General features: G+C 40.3%; 3 protein-coding genes and 3 long non-coding RNA genes across 6 annotated transcripts; 3 read left to right on the top strand and 3 right to left on the bottom strand.

Moving 5' to 3' along the window:
• Window positions 1-3,147: 3,147 nt before the first annotated feature.
• On the bottom strand, window positions 3,148-4,834 carry LOC129768916 (uncharacterized). The gene is made up of 4 exons (XR_008741766.1): window positions 4,240-4,834; window positions 4,062-4,172; window positions 3,735-3,993; window positions 3,148-3,666 (listed from the first exon to the last, which is right to left on the bottom strand). It is a non-coding gene; the product is annotated as an uncharacterized LOC129768916 (long non-coding RNA).
• A 1,231-nt stretch (window positions 4,835-6,065) lies between these two features.
• LOC129766212 (uncharacterized) lies at window positions 6,066-6,914 on the top strand. The gene is made up of 2 exons (XM_055766723.1): window positions 6,066-6,179; window positions 6,235-6,914. Exons 1-2 carry the CDS (start codon window positions 6,066-6,068, stop codon window positions 6,754-6,756), a joined length of 636 nt encoding a protein of 211 aa, XP_055622698.1. The 3' UTR covers window positions 6,757-6,914.
• A 139-nt stretch (window positions 6,915-7,053) lies between these two features.
• LOC129768918 (uncharacterized) lies at window positions 7,054-7,423 on the top strand. The gene is made up of 2 exons (XR_008741767.1): window positions 7,054-7,251; window positions 7,310-7,423. It is a non-coding gene; the product is annotated as an uncharacterized LOC129768918 (long non-coding RNA).
• A 1,771-nt stretch (window positions 7,424-9,194) lies between these two features.
• LOC129771936 (uncharacterized) lies at window positions 9,195-10,047 on the bottom strand. Its single transcript, XR_008742507.1, has 3 exons — window positions 9,577-10,047; window positions 9,399-9,509; window positions 9,195-9,330 (listed from the first exon to the last, which is right to left on the bottom strand). It is a non-coding gene; the product is annotated as an uncharacterized LOC129771936 (long non-coding RNA).
• Window positions 10,048-10,461: 414 nt separating this feature from the next.
• On the bottom strand, window positions 10,462-13,810 carry LOC129770540 (serine/threonine-protein kinase Genghis Khan-like). The gene is made up of 2 exons (XM_055773436.1): window positions 13,654-13,810; window positions 10,462-10,749 (listed from the first exon to the last, which is right to left on the bottom strand). Exons 1-2 carry the CDS (start codon window positions 13,675-13,677, stop codon window positions 10,489-10,491), a joined length of 285 nt encoding a protein of 94 aa, XP_055629411.1. The 5' UTR covers window positions 13,678-13,810; the 3' UTR covers window positions 10,462-10,488.
• Window positions 11,374-12,330, top strand: LOC129770539 (uncharacterized). The gene is made up of 2 exons (XM_055773435.1): window positions 11,374-11,516; window positions 11,572-12,330. The coding sequence occupies exons 1-2, from the start codon at window positions 11,403-11,405 to the stop codon at window positions 12,091-12,093; spliced, it is 636 nt and encodes a 211-aa protein (XP_055629410.1). The 5' UTR covers window positions 11,374-11,402; the 3' UTR covers window positions 12,094-12,330.
• Window positions 13,811-14,274: the final 464 nt, after the last annotated feature.

Genomic DNA, 14,274 nt, shown 5'->3' with positions numbered 1-14,274 from the left:
CAATATAATATTTTTACATCATTTTTTCAGTTGCCTTTTAGGATTTTGTTATTTATTTTAGATCGCAAATCGCATTTAATTTATTTATTGGACTTTTTCGTTGAAGATTTCATTGATGTTCTCTTTTCTTGCATGAAATGATTTGAGTTCCTGTTCAAGCAAGTTTAAGGCCGTGAACAAGCGAATCCTGAGAGGCGTAGGATCAAGCAACCCGAATGATATTTAATGTAAGTATTCATTTCATATATACCTTTTGCTAATTTTTAACAGAATTATTCCTTATAGAATAAAGACCACACCGAGGGACGTATGTACTTATGACCTTGGACAAACTTGGAAGTTATATGAAATATTTTAAAATGAATTCTATGCTGCTTCAATACATGTTGAATAAAACAATTTTTACTGGTTTCAAATAAAATGGTTTAAAATATACATAGACAGTGTTTTCTTCGAAAAAGGACAATGCAACATAGTCGAGTTCCAATTATGAATTGACGAGAAGGGTTTTTTCTGAATTCGCTGAGAGTAGGAGTAAGTCATATTGTGTTCCCGCTGTCGAGAGGTTAGTCTCTAACATATCTTGCCGGAGGTTCGAGTTCGAGTTCGATTCCCGTTCTTCAAAGAAGTTTCTTCCGATTTGCATAGTGGTTACGCGTATTCTGAAGCTTGCCACTCAGAATACATTCAAGGCTTAATATGAGGCAAGTAGTACTTTCACGTTGAGATGGTAAAAGTTACTCTGGGAACCATACCATTCAATGTCATTTGTGTCTTTCTAATTGCCCTGGGTGTAGAGGGTAAGGAATTGATAGTAGAAAGTAAAGATTATAGAGTGGAGAGTAAGGAATAGAGAATGGGGAGCAGAGTAGCTAAGTTAAATTTTTGACCAGGAAACTGTTCGAAATACAAGCTTAGCAGGCATCCATGGTACCTCAACAGAACCTGCTCATATAATCTCTGAGCGTGAGTTTTGGGCTCTAGACCATGCTTCATCGTTCTGTTGAGTTGCTTTCCTGCTCGGTAAGAAATAAAACCTGTTCGCTGACGGATACTTAGAACAATACTACGAGCGACAACAGTATCAGGGTTTATTTCGTTGCTTCTCAATGGTTTTCAATTCAGATGACGATTGTAATTCCATCACGACTCTTTTGCCACTTTTGAGCTTCACTGTTTCGCTCGCGGAGACGTCTGAGCACAACACACATGGTAGTTTTGGTGTGATTCAACTGTTTTACAATTGTTTTGGTTGGTAAATGACTGGGCAAAGCATATCCAACGGTATTTCGTATACCTGCAGGTATAAAGTAGATCCCATTCGTGGTCCTTTAGTTTCTTGCGCAGTAACTCCTATCCCTACCTCCCCGCGGTGCCGACTGGGGTACGAATAACCATAGTGAACACCGGGTTAACAACCCCGGTGGGATCTTGGTCGTATGCTAACAGGGAAGGGGGCCTATCTGAGCGTCTGTATAAAGGTGCGGCCAGTCGACATAGCACAATGACGGACTTCCCTTGAAAAGCTTCGCTGTGAGGTCTTTTGTGGTTCTTTAGCTGATTAATGTTCTCCCTTAAATTCACTCATCATAGGGGGTGGAACGTTGTCTAATGAATTGGTGTAATCCTCTCCAACACCGCCTTGGCCTCCTGTCTGTGCGCTGTTCAGTTGCTCATTGTAGTGTTGTCTCCACCGTTCGATCACCTCGCGTTTGTTCGTCAAGATGCTTCATTCTTTATTCCTGCAAATTTTAACCTTCTGTGATGTGGCTTTCGTGCGATACTTTTAGTTTCTCCCAGCGATGTCTAAAGCTCTTCAACTCGATCCTTTTTTGTTCGTATGGTGTTTAGACACACCACCCCCCTCTCTTTGAGGGGCTGCCATACAAATGGAACACAAATTTCTACATTACTCGAGAATTAATCAAGCAAACGAAACCAAATTTGGCATGTGAAGGTTTTAGGGTGCAATAAATATTTTTACGGTGAATCAATACTCCTCCCCCCTCAAATTTCCCAAATTTCTACATCACACGAGAATTAATCAAGCAAATGAAACCAAATTAGTCATATGGAGATTTTAGGGTGCAATAAATGTTTTTACGGTGAATCAATACTTTTCCCCCCTCTTTTAGTGGGGGGAGTTTATTTTGGTTTTATGAAACCAAATTAATCATATGGAGGTTTTAGGGTGCAATAAATGTTTTTACGGTGGTACAATACTCCTCCCCCCTCTTTTAGGGGGGGCTGCCATACAAATGAAACACGAATTTCGACATTACCCGAGAATTAATCTAGCAAATGAAACCAAATTAGGCATATGGAGGTTTTAGGGTGCAATAAATGTTTCTATTGTGGTTAGAAACTCCACTCCCCTCTCTAAGGGGGGCTACCATACAAATGAAACACAAATTTCTGAATTACTCCAGAATTAATCAAGCAAATGAAACGAAATTTTGCATGTGAAGGTTTTAGGGATGCAATAAATGATTCTATGATGATTAGATACTCCTTGGTGCCTCCATACAAATGAAACACTAATTTCTGCATTACTCGAGAATGAATCAAGCAAATGAAACCAAATTAGTCATATGGAGTTTTTAGGGTACAATAAATGTTTCTATGGTGGTTAGACTCTCCACCCCCTCTCTAAAGATGGGCTGCCATACAAATGAAACACAAATTTCTGCATAACTCGTGAACTAATCAAGCAAATGGAGCCAAATTTGGCATGTGAAGATTTTAGGAGGCACGAAACGTTTCTATGGGGAATAGATACTCCTCACCCCTCTCTAAGGGGAGAAGATGGGAGGGGTCTGTCGTTATTCTATCTTATTTTATGTATCAAACGTTTATTCCATGTAACGGAGAAACATGTTATTTGCAAGTGGTTGAAAAATCTTGAACGAGAATTGTGTCTGAAAATAATCTGATATTATAATGATGATTTTTGGTAGAAGTACTAGGATTTTTTTAGTAAAAGGTAAGTTCAACGGGGTCGATTAGAAGATCAATCAATGAACAGTTCTGCGATTGGACTCATGAACTTGCGCTTAGTAAGAAAACGTGAATAGTTGAAGGTATTGATAACAAAAAACAAATTTTGGGTGGGACGAAGTAATAAAAAATTTCCTTGACTTATAACTCTCCCTAAAGATACAAGGAACGTCTTTCTCAGCTGCATGAATAACGTCACATTCGCAAACTCCAGACACCGCAAATTCAGGATCTCTCATATCCTGTGGTAGAGAAGCAGAAAACATGACACATCATTATTCATCTGAAAAAAATCCCTTACCTGAGTAACATCAACACTTGGTAAATCACTGCGATCTGTTGAGATGTCGTACAGAAATAGCATAAAATCACAAACAACAACAAACTGTCGAACCCAGTCTCGCTTGACCGCCCCTAGCTTGGGCACCTTCACGTAGCCCTCGTACGCGGTATCTGTCGGGTCCGATCAATACCGAGCGGCCGTTTGGTTTGATCGGATCGCACAGGATACTGCGTGGGCACCTTCTGGCAGCAGATCATGTGGCAAGCGAAACCACACAACTCACGATCACCAACTATCAGGTGCAGTGGTTACACTTAGTGGGACTAGAGAACGTACGCACAAGGAACTGATGAACCTCCTGCTTCGGCATCATTACGCTATGCATACTTTGTAGGGAAGACATATTTTGATTGCTACTGTTTGTCACATTTTTGGGATAAAATACGGACGTTACCAGCGAATGATCACTTAGATTAATCTTCGAACTAGATAATGAATGACCTCGGATATCTTCCACATCACCCTCCTCGCTTTCCATCGAGTAGTTGGAGTGATTCATCAGATGCACCTGCTGTTGGTTACTGTAGGTATGAGGTTGCTGCTGCTGATGGAGTGAGTACTAGCTCTGGTTGTGATGGTTGATCGGGGTATTTGTGAGATTTTTCTGACAATAAACTAGTGGAGGTTACGTGTTGACAGTTCTGCTGGGACAGCTGCAGAATAGAACGGAGTGATTAAGAATCAAACAAGGATACAGGGACACAGTAAGGTTGAAACCTACTTATATTGGTGGGTATGACCGGGTACATAATTTCTCAGTCTCGAGACTTTCGGCCTTGCAAATCGACATAAATAGCTAACGTTTGAAATACTAGCAGATACTCTCCGTGGGCTGAAAACAAAAAATGTAACGATGTATCATAGACGACAAAAATCAGATTGTTAATATTGATCATTACCACTGGAACCTTGTCCGGATTGTATTTCTATAACACGCCAAGCGTCGACTTCGGAATACGCAAGAAAATTATTCAATTGATTCTCCGGATGAACAAGAGCTGTGAATAAAACACGTTTTAAACGTGGAAATCATCTTTCATAGTTAGTTTTATCTTATGGCGGGTTTACATTAGGGAGATCTATAGCTATAGATGGATTTATTCACGTGAAAATAGGTGTAAACGGGTGAGAATAAATATGATACACTTATTCGAGGTATATATAACTTGAATAAATTCAGCACATGTAAACGCTTGTGAATTTCTCACTGGTGAGAAATCACTAAAGTTGGATGCAGTTCTACTTCAGGTGAATAATTTCACCGAAGATATGAATATATTCATTATAGAAGTTCACGCTAGTGTAAACGGATGATGCGATTTCTATAAATCTCATCATATTTCTTCACATGAATATATCACTAGTCTAAACCCACCCATACGCATCGCTTGAGCCTCTCCCTGCAAACAATAGACGGTGAAGCCACTCTGGTGGCCCACTGCTAGTCGCATATCGGAAAGCACTTGCAGACTCTGCACGGGATATGCAACAGTAAATTCACACATTTTATGATGACGACTACGATTCCTATTAACTACATAGACGATAATTCGAGAGGTATTTTGTCTTTTCAGAGCGATGACAACACAAAACACTAGCTGTGGACCACGTTCAATGATGCTGGTGCAAGCTGTTATACAATTCTTGGATTCGGTCACCTCAATCCACTCTACGTCTGTAGCCTCCAAAGCGCGTATTGAAAGTAGTCGCAGATGTCTCTGTTTGCCACACAAAATGTCCAGCAGCTGCTCCTCGGCTATATACCTTAACTGGTATACCTTTTTGCTTTCCCCTATTCGTGCAATTTCGTTTCAGTCCAAATCTAAACAGAACAATCCATCCTCTGTCCCAAGCAGAATCCGATCGGGGTCGATGATGAGCGCACTCAGCGCACTCCGGATTGCCGAAAGCGAACTGTCCAACACTTCTTGTTCCGTGTTCGGAAGGTTGTCTATTTTCAGGATCCGATGTAACTCGCTCAATGCTACCACCCATTTAGCCTTCTCTGACTCGGTGTCGGCCAGCATAAGAGTTTGTAGTGATGGGCCGCTATCCAGTAGAGAGTTCGTTATCTGTAAGCAGAACACAGTGATTAGCATGGTGGCATTACAGAGAACTAGCAAAAACATTGATTTGATGTTATGTATACATAAAACAAACCAAATAGTTCTTATATCACATTCTGAAAATCAGTCCGTAACACACTGCATTGCAAATCTTGCCCTTTCCAGAAATCTAATGTTCTTTGATCCAGTTCGTACCTACAAGAGCCAAAAATGCACAACCATGTTTCCATTCACAACAACAAATAAAGAATTTATTTCGCTTCAAATTACTAGGTAGAGCTATTCCATTTGACCTGAGGAGAAATGAAGCGATTTCATCCATGCTGGTTGCAAGCTTAAGGGAGTCATTGTGCGCCCTTTATCTTTATGTTCGATGAAGTCCTACTTTGAAAAGCTCTTTGAACAATTTTTCAATAAGGATTCACTAACAATTCCTGAGAGAAAGTTTTTCACAAGCTGTGTGAGAAATTATATCATGAAACACAACAATAAAACAAGAAACGATGTCAGAATGAAAATTGATGCGAAAGTAGGCCGGGATCCTATTTTCCGAATTTTAATTTTCAATCGAAGCAAGCATTTTGTTAATGCGACGATTTTGCTCACTGATGATTATAGTTACATGAGAGAAGCAGCTATAATCATCACCAGAAGCGAAAATGGAGGGAGGACAAGTTAAATCAAGAATTCCAACAGGATCAAGGATTCCCAGAAGCTCATGGGCCAGTCAGGAGACTGGAGTTAGGCCGGAAAAACATCGTTCTTCAAACAAAGTAAGCAAAATCATTTTGAAATTGTGTGGTAACACTAATAGTATCTTTTTTCTAGGGTCTTGAGAATGCAAGCGAAATATGGTTTTTGAACTACAATGACCCGAACGTTGAGAGGATTGAGGACGAAACTCCGCCGATGCTGGTACCTAGTGATATCCAGCTATCGTATGGGGATTTCATTGATTCGAATACAGAGTGGATCGAGGATATAACTCCGCCGCAGCTCGTTCCTAGTGATATCCAGGTATGGTTTGGGAATTTAATTGATTCGAATGCAGAGTTGATCGAGGATATAACTCCGCCGCAGCTCGTTCCCAGTGACACACATCTGGAGGATGACATCGATGATGTGTGTGACTGGGAACCAGGAGATATTTCAGAGATCAATTATGCAATTTTTAAGCGGATAAAAGCTGAGAGAGATCTCTGCAAAATGAAGGCGGAGAACGAAAAACTTCAGCAGGAAAATCAGCGACTGAAGGCAAAAACAGGCGTAAGCCTAATAAGTCGATACTGCTTCCGGTTCCTACTGTTCATGGTGGGCGAGGTGGCGGAATCGATTTTCAGCTCATTTTAAATTAATCGTATGAACTAAATGTGGTGGTGGATGTTTGTGTGTGTTATGTTTGGCTTTCTTCTTGTTGCAAGTTGTTATTTTGTTTTGTTCTGTTTTCGTTATACCATTCTATGTAGCAAATTTTACTTCAGCTTTTGTTATACGTTTAGTTGATTTTTATGCGTTTGTTTTCATGTTCATATTTATGTTTTGTTTGCTAATATTATGTTTGTTTGCTAATATATGCTATTTGCATTGGGTTTTTCGATGGGATTTTCGTTGTTGGATTCAATATAATATTTTTACATCATTTTTTCAGTTGCCTTTTAGGATTTTGTTATTTATTCTAGATCGCAAATCGCATATAATTTATTTATTGGACTTTTTCGTTGAAGATTTCATTGATGTTCTCTTTTCTTGCATGAAATGATTTGAGTTCCTGTTCAAGCAAGTTTAAGACCGGGAACAAGCGAATACTGAGAAGCGTAGGATCAAGCAACACTAATGAAATTTAATGTAAGTATTCATTTCATATATACCTTTTGCTAATTTTTAACAGAATTATTCCTTATAGAATGAAGACCACACCGAGGGACGTATGTACTTATGAACTTGGACAAACTTGGAAGTTATATGAAATATTTTAAAATGAATTCTATGCTGCTTCAATACATGTTGAATAAAACAATTTTTACTGGTTTCAAATAAAATGGTTTAAAATATACATAGACAGTGTTTTCCTCGAAAAAGGACAATGCAACATAGTCGAGTTCCAATTATGAATTGACGAGAAGGGTTTTTTCTGAATTCGCTGAGAGTAGGAGTAAGTCATATTGTGTTCCCGCTGTCGAGAGGTTAGTCTCTAACATATCTTGCCGGAGGTTCGAGTTCGAGTTCGATTCCCGTTCTTCAAAGAAGTTTCTTCCGATTTGCATAGTGGTTACGCGTATTCTGAAGCTTGCCACTCAGAATACATTCAAGGCTTAATATGAGGCAAGTAGTACTTTCACGTTGAGATGGTAAAAGTTACTCTGGGAACCATACCATTCAATGTCATTTGTGTCTTTCTAATTGCCCTGGGTGTACAGGGTAAGGAATTGATAGTAGAAAGTAAAGATTATAGAGTGGAGAGTAAGGAATAGAGAATGGGGAGCAGAGTAGCTAAGTTAAATTTTTGACCAGGAAACTGTTCGAAATACAAGCTTAGCAGGCATCCATGGTACCTCAACAGAACCTGCTCATATAATCTCTGAGCGTGAGTTTTGGGCTCTAGACCATGCTTCATCGTTCTGTTGAGTTGCTTTCCTGCTCGGTAAGAAATAAAACCTGTTCGCTGACGGATACTTAGAACAATACTACGAGCGACAACAGTATCAGGGTTTATTTCGTTGCTTCTCAATGGTTTTCAATTCAGATGACGATTGTAATTCCATCACGACTCTTTTGCCACTTTTGAGCTTCACTGTTTCGCTCGCGGAGACGTCTGAGCACAACACACATGGTAGTTTTGGTGTGATTCAACTGTTTTACAATTGTTTTGGTTGGTAAATGACTGGGCAAAGCATATCCAACGGTATTTCGTATACCTGCAGGTATAAAGTAGATCCCATTCGTGGTCCTTTAGTTTCTTGCGCAGTAACTCCTATCCCTACCTCCCCGCGGTGCCGACTGGGGTACGAATAACCATAGTGAACACCGGGTTAACAACCCCGGTGGGATCTTGGTCGTATGCTAACAGGGAAGGGGGCCTATCTGAGCGTCTGTATAAAGGTGCGGCCAGTCGACATAGCACAATGACGGACTTCTCCTCCAGACACCGCAAATTCAGGATCTCTCATATCCTGTGGTAGAGAAGCAGAAAACATGACACATCATTATTCATCTGAAAAAAATCCCTTACCTGAGTAACATCAACACTTGGTAAATCACTGCGATCTGTTGAGATGTCGTACAGAAATAGCATAAAATCACAAACAACAACAAACTGTCGAACCCAGTCTCGCTTGACCGCCCCTAGCTTGGGCACCTTCACGTAGCCCTCGTACGCGGTATCTGTCGGGTCCGATCAATACCGAGCGGCCGTTTGGTTTGATCGGATCGCACAGGATACTGCGTGGGCACCTTCTGGCAGCAGATCATGTGGCAAGCGAAACCACACAACTCACGATCACCAACTATCAGGTGCAGTGGTTACACTTAGTGGGACTAGAGAACGTACGCACAAGGAACTGATGAACCTCCTGCTTCGGCATCATTACGCTATGCATACTTTGTAGGGAAGACATATATTGATTGCTACTGTTTGTCACATTTTTGGGATAAAATACGGACGTTACCAGCGAATGATCACTTAGATTACTCTTCGAACTAGATAATGAAAAACCTCGGATATCTTCCACATCACCCTCCTCGCTTTCCATCGAGTAGTTGGAGTGATTCATCAGATGCACCTGCTGTTGGTTACTGTAGGTATGAGGTTGCTGCTGCTGATGGAGTGAGTACTAGCTCTGGTTGTGATGGTTGATCGGGGTATTTGTGAGATTTTTCTGACAATAAACTAGTGGAGGTTACGTGTTGACAGTTCTGCTGGGACAGCTGCAGAATAGAACGGAATGATTAAGAATCAAACAAGGATACAGGGACACAGTAAGGTTGAAACCTACTTATATTGGTGGGTATGACCGGGTACATAATTTCTCAGTCTCGAGACTTTCGGCCTTGCAAATCGACATAAATAGCTAACGTTTGAAATACTAGCAGATACTCTCCGTGGGCTGAAAACAAAAAATGTAACGATGTATCATAGACGACAAAAATCAGATTGTTAATATTGATCATTACCACTGGAACCTTGTCCGGATTGTATTTCTATAACACGCCAAGCGTCGACTTCGGAATACGCAAGAAAATTATTCAATTGATTCTCCGGATGAACAAGAGCTGTGAATAAAACACGTTTTAAACGTGGAAATCATCTTTCATAGTTAGTTTTATCTTATGGCGGGTTTACATTAGGGAGATCTATAGCTATAGATGGATTTATTCACGTGAAAATAGGTGTAAACGGGTGAGAATAAATATGATACACTTATTCGAGGTATATATAACTTGAATAAATTCAGCACATGTAAACGCTTGTGAATTTCTCACTGGTGAGAAATCACTAAAGTTGGATGCAGTTCTACTTCAGGTGAATAATTTCACCGAAGATATGAATATATTCATTATAGAAGTTCACGCTAGTGTAAACGGATGATGCGATTTCTATAAATCTCATCATATTTCTTCACATGAATATATCACTAGTCTAAACCCACCCATACGCTTCGCTTGAGCCTCTCCCTGCAAACAATAGACGGTGAAGTCACTCTGGTGGCCAACTGCTAGTCGCATATCGGAAAGCACTTGCAGACTCTGCACGGGATATGCAACAGTAAATTCACACATTTTATGATGACGACTACGATTCCTATTAACTACATAGACGACAATTCGAGAGGTATTTTGTCTTTTCAGAGCGATGACAACACAAAACACTAGCTGTGGACCACGTTCAATGATGCTGGTGCAAGCTGTTATACAATTCTTGGATTCGGTCACCTCAATCCACTCTACGTCTGTAGCCTCCAAAGCGCGTATTGAAAGTAGTCGCAGATGTCTCTGTTTGCCACACAAAATGTCCAGCAGCTGCTCCTCGGCTATATACCTTAAATGGTATACCTTTATGCTTTCCCCTATTCGTGCAATTTCGTTTCAGTCCAAATCTAAACAGAACAATCCATCCTCTGTCCCAAGCAGAATCCGATCGGGGTCGATGATGAGCGCACTCAGCGCACTCCGGATTGCCGAAGGCGAACTGTCCAACACTTCTTGTTCCGTGTTCGGAAGGTTGTCTATTTTCAGGATCCGATGTAACTCGCTCAATGCTACCACCCATTTAGCCTTCTCTGACTCGGTGTCGGCCAGCATAAGAGTTTGTAGTGATGGGCCGCTATCCAGTAGAGAGTTCGTTATCTGTAAGCAGAACACAGTGATTAGCATGGTGGCATTACAGAGAACTAGCAAAAACATTGATTTGATGTTATGTATACATAAAACAAACCAAATAGTTCTTATATCACATTCTGAAAATCAGTCCGTAACACACTGCATTGCAAATCTTGCCCTTTCCAGAAATCTAATGTTTTTTGATCCAGTTCGTACCTACAAGAGCCAAAAATGCACAACCATGTTTCCATTCACAACAACAAATAAAGAATTTATTTCGCTTCAAATTACTAGGTAGAGCTATTCCATTTGACCTGAGGAGAAATGAAGCGATTTCATCCATGCTGGTTGCAAGCTTAAGGGAGTCATTGTGCGCCCTTTATCTTTATGTTCGATGAAGTCCTACTTTGAAAAGCTCTTTGAACAATTTTTCAATAAGGATTCACTAACAATTCCTGAGAGAAAGTTTTTCACAAGCTGTGTGAGAAATTATATCATGAAACACAACAATAAAACAAGAAACGATGTCAGAATGAAAATTGATGCGAAAGTAGGCCGGGATCCTATTTTCCGAATTTTAATTTTCAATCGAAGCAAGCATTTTGTTGATACGACGATTTTGCTCACTGATGATTATAGTTACATGAGAGAAGCAGCTATAATCATCACCAGAAGCGAAAATGGAGCGAGGACAAGTTAAATCAAGAATTCCAACAGGATCAAGGATTCCCAGAAGCTCATGGGCCAGTCAGGAGACTGGAGTTAGGCCGGAAAAACATCGTTCTTCAAACAAAGTAAGCAAAATCATTTTGAAATTGTGTGGTAACACTAATAGTATCTTTTTTCTAGGGTCTTGAGAATGCAAGCGAAATATGGTTTTTGAACTACAATGACCCGAACGTTGAGAGGATTGAGGACGAAACTCCGCCGATGCTGGTACCTAGTGATATCCAGCTATCGTATGGGGATTTCATTGATTCGAATACAGAGTGGATCGAGGATATAACTCCGCCGCAGCTCGTTCCTAGTGATATCCAGGTATGGTTTGGGAATTTAATTGATTCGAATGCAGAGTTGATCGAGGATATAACTCCGCCGCAGCTCGTTCCCAGTGACACACATCTGGAGGATGACATCGATGATGTGTGTGACTGGGAACCAGGAGATATTTCAGAGATCAATTATGCAATTTTTAAGCGGATAAAAGCTGAGAGAGATCTCTGCAAAATGAAGGCGGAGAACGAAAAACTTCAGCAGGAAAATCAGCGACTGAAGGCAAAAACAGGCGTAAGCCTAATAAGTCGATGCTGCTTCCGGTTCCTACTGTTCATGGTGGGCGAGGTGGCGGAATCGATTTTCAGCTCATTTTAAATTAATCGTATGAACTAAATGTGGTGGTGGATGTTTGTGTGTGTTATGTTTGGCTTTCTTCTTGTTGCAAGTTGTTATTTTGTTTTGTTCTGTTTTCGTTATACCATTCTATGTAGCAAATTTTACTTCAGCTTTTGTTATACGTTTAGTTGATTTTTATGCGTTTGTTTTCATGTTCATATTTATGTTTTGTTTTCATGTTAGCATTTTTGTTGTTATGCTATTTGCATTGGGTTTTTCGATGGGATTTTCGTTGTTGGATTCAATATAATATTTTTACATCATTTTTTCAGTTGCCTTTTAGGATTTTGTTATTTATTTTAGATCGCAAATCGCATTTAATTTATTTATTGGACTTTTTCGTTGAAGATTTCATTGATGTTCTCTTTTCTTGCATGAAATGATTTGAGTTCCTGTTCAAGCAAGTTTAAGGCCGTGAACAAGCGAATCCTGAGAGGCGTAGGATCAAGCAACCCGAATGATATTTAATGTAAGTATTCATTTCATATATACCTTTTGCTAATTTTTAACAGAATTATTCCTTATAGAATAAAGACCACACCGAGGGACGTATGTACTTATGACCTTGGACAAACTTGGAAGTTATATGAAATATTTTAAAATGAATTCTATGCTGCTTCAATACATGTTGAATAAAACAATTTTTACTGGTTTCAAATAAAATGGTTTAAAATATACATAGACAGTGTTTTCTTCGAAAAAGGACAATGCAACATAGTCGAGTTCCAATTATGAATTGACGAGAAGGGTTTTTTCTGAATTCGCTGAGAGTAGGAGTAAGTCATATTGTGTTCCCGCTGTCGAGAGGTTAGTCTCTAACATATCTTGCCGGAGGTTCGAGTTCGAGTTCGATTCCCGTTCTTCAAAGAAGTTTCTTCCGATTTGCATAGTGGTTACGCGTATTCTGAAGCTTGCCACTCAGAATACATTCAAGGCTTAATATGAGGCAAGTAGTACTTTCACGTTGAGATGGTAAAAGTTACTCTGGGAACCATACCATTCAATGTCATTTGTGTCTTTCTAATTGCCCTGGGTGTAGAGGGTAAGGAATTGATAGTAGAAAGTAAAGATTATAGAGTGGAGAGTAAGGAATAGAGAATGGGGAGCAGAGTAGCTAAGTTAAATTTTTGACCAGGAAACTGTTCGAAATACAAGCTTAGCAGGCATCCATGGTACCTCAACAGAACCTGCTCATATAATCTCTGAGCGTGAGTTTTGGGCTCTAGACCATGCTTCATCGTTCTGTTGAGTTGCTTTCCTGCTCGGTAAGAAATAAAACCTGTTCGCTGACGGATACTTAGAACAATACTACGAGCGACAACAGTATCAGGGTTTATTTCGTTGCTTCTCAATGGTTTTCAATTCAGATGACGATTGTAATTCCATCACGACTCTTTTGCCACTTTTGAGCTTCACTGTTTCGCTCGCGGAGACGTCTGAGCACAACACACATGGTAGTTTTGGTGTGATTCAACTGTTTTACAATTGTTTTGGTTGGTAAATGACTGGGCAAAGCATATCCAACGGTATTTCGTATACCTGCAGGTATAAAGTAGATCCCATTCGTGGTCCTTTAGTTTCTTGCGCAGTAACTCCTATCCCTACCTCCCCGCGGTGCCGACTGGGGTACGAATAACCATAGTGAACACCGGGTTAACAACCCCGGTGGGATCTTGGTCGTATGCTAACAGGGAAGGGGGCCTATCTGAGCGTCTGTATAAAGGTGCGGCCAGTCGACATAGCACAATGACGGACTTCCCTTGAAAAGCTTCGCTGTGAGGTCTTTTGTGGTTCTTTAGCTGATTAATGTTCTCCCTTAAATTCACTCATCATAGGGGGTGGAACGTTGTCTAATGAATTGGTGTAATCCTCTCCAACACCGCCTTGGCCTCCTGTCTGTGCGCTGTTCAGTTGCTCATTGTAGTGTTGTCTCCACCGTTCGATCACCTCGCGTTTGTTCGTCAAGATGCTTCATTCTTTATTCCTGCAAATTTTAACCTTCTGTGATGTGGCTTTCGTGCGATACTTTTAGTTTCTCCCAGCGATGTCTAAAGCTCTTCAACTCGATCCTTTTTTGTTCGTATGGTGTTTAGACACACCACCCCCCTCTCTTTGAGGGGCTGCCATACAAATGGAACACAAATTTCTACATTACTCGAG

Source organism: Toxorhynchites rutilus, chromosome 2 (genome assembly GCF_029784135.1).
Source record: "Toxorhynchites rutilus septentrionalis strain SRP chromosome 2, ASM2978413v1, whole genome shotgun sequence".
Lineage (NCBI taxonomy): Eukaryota > Metazoa > Arthropoda > Insecta > Diptera > Culicidae > Toxorhynchites > Toxorhynchites rutilus.
This window is presented reverse-complemented; position numbering and strand designations above follow the sequence as displayed.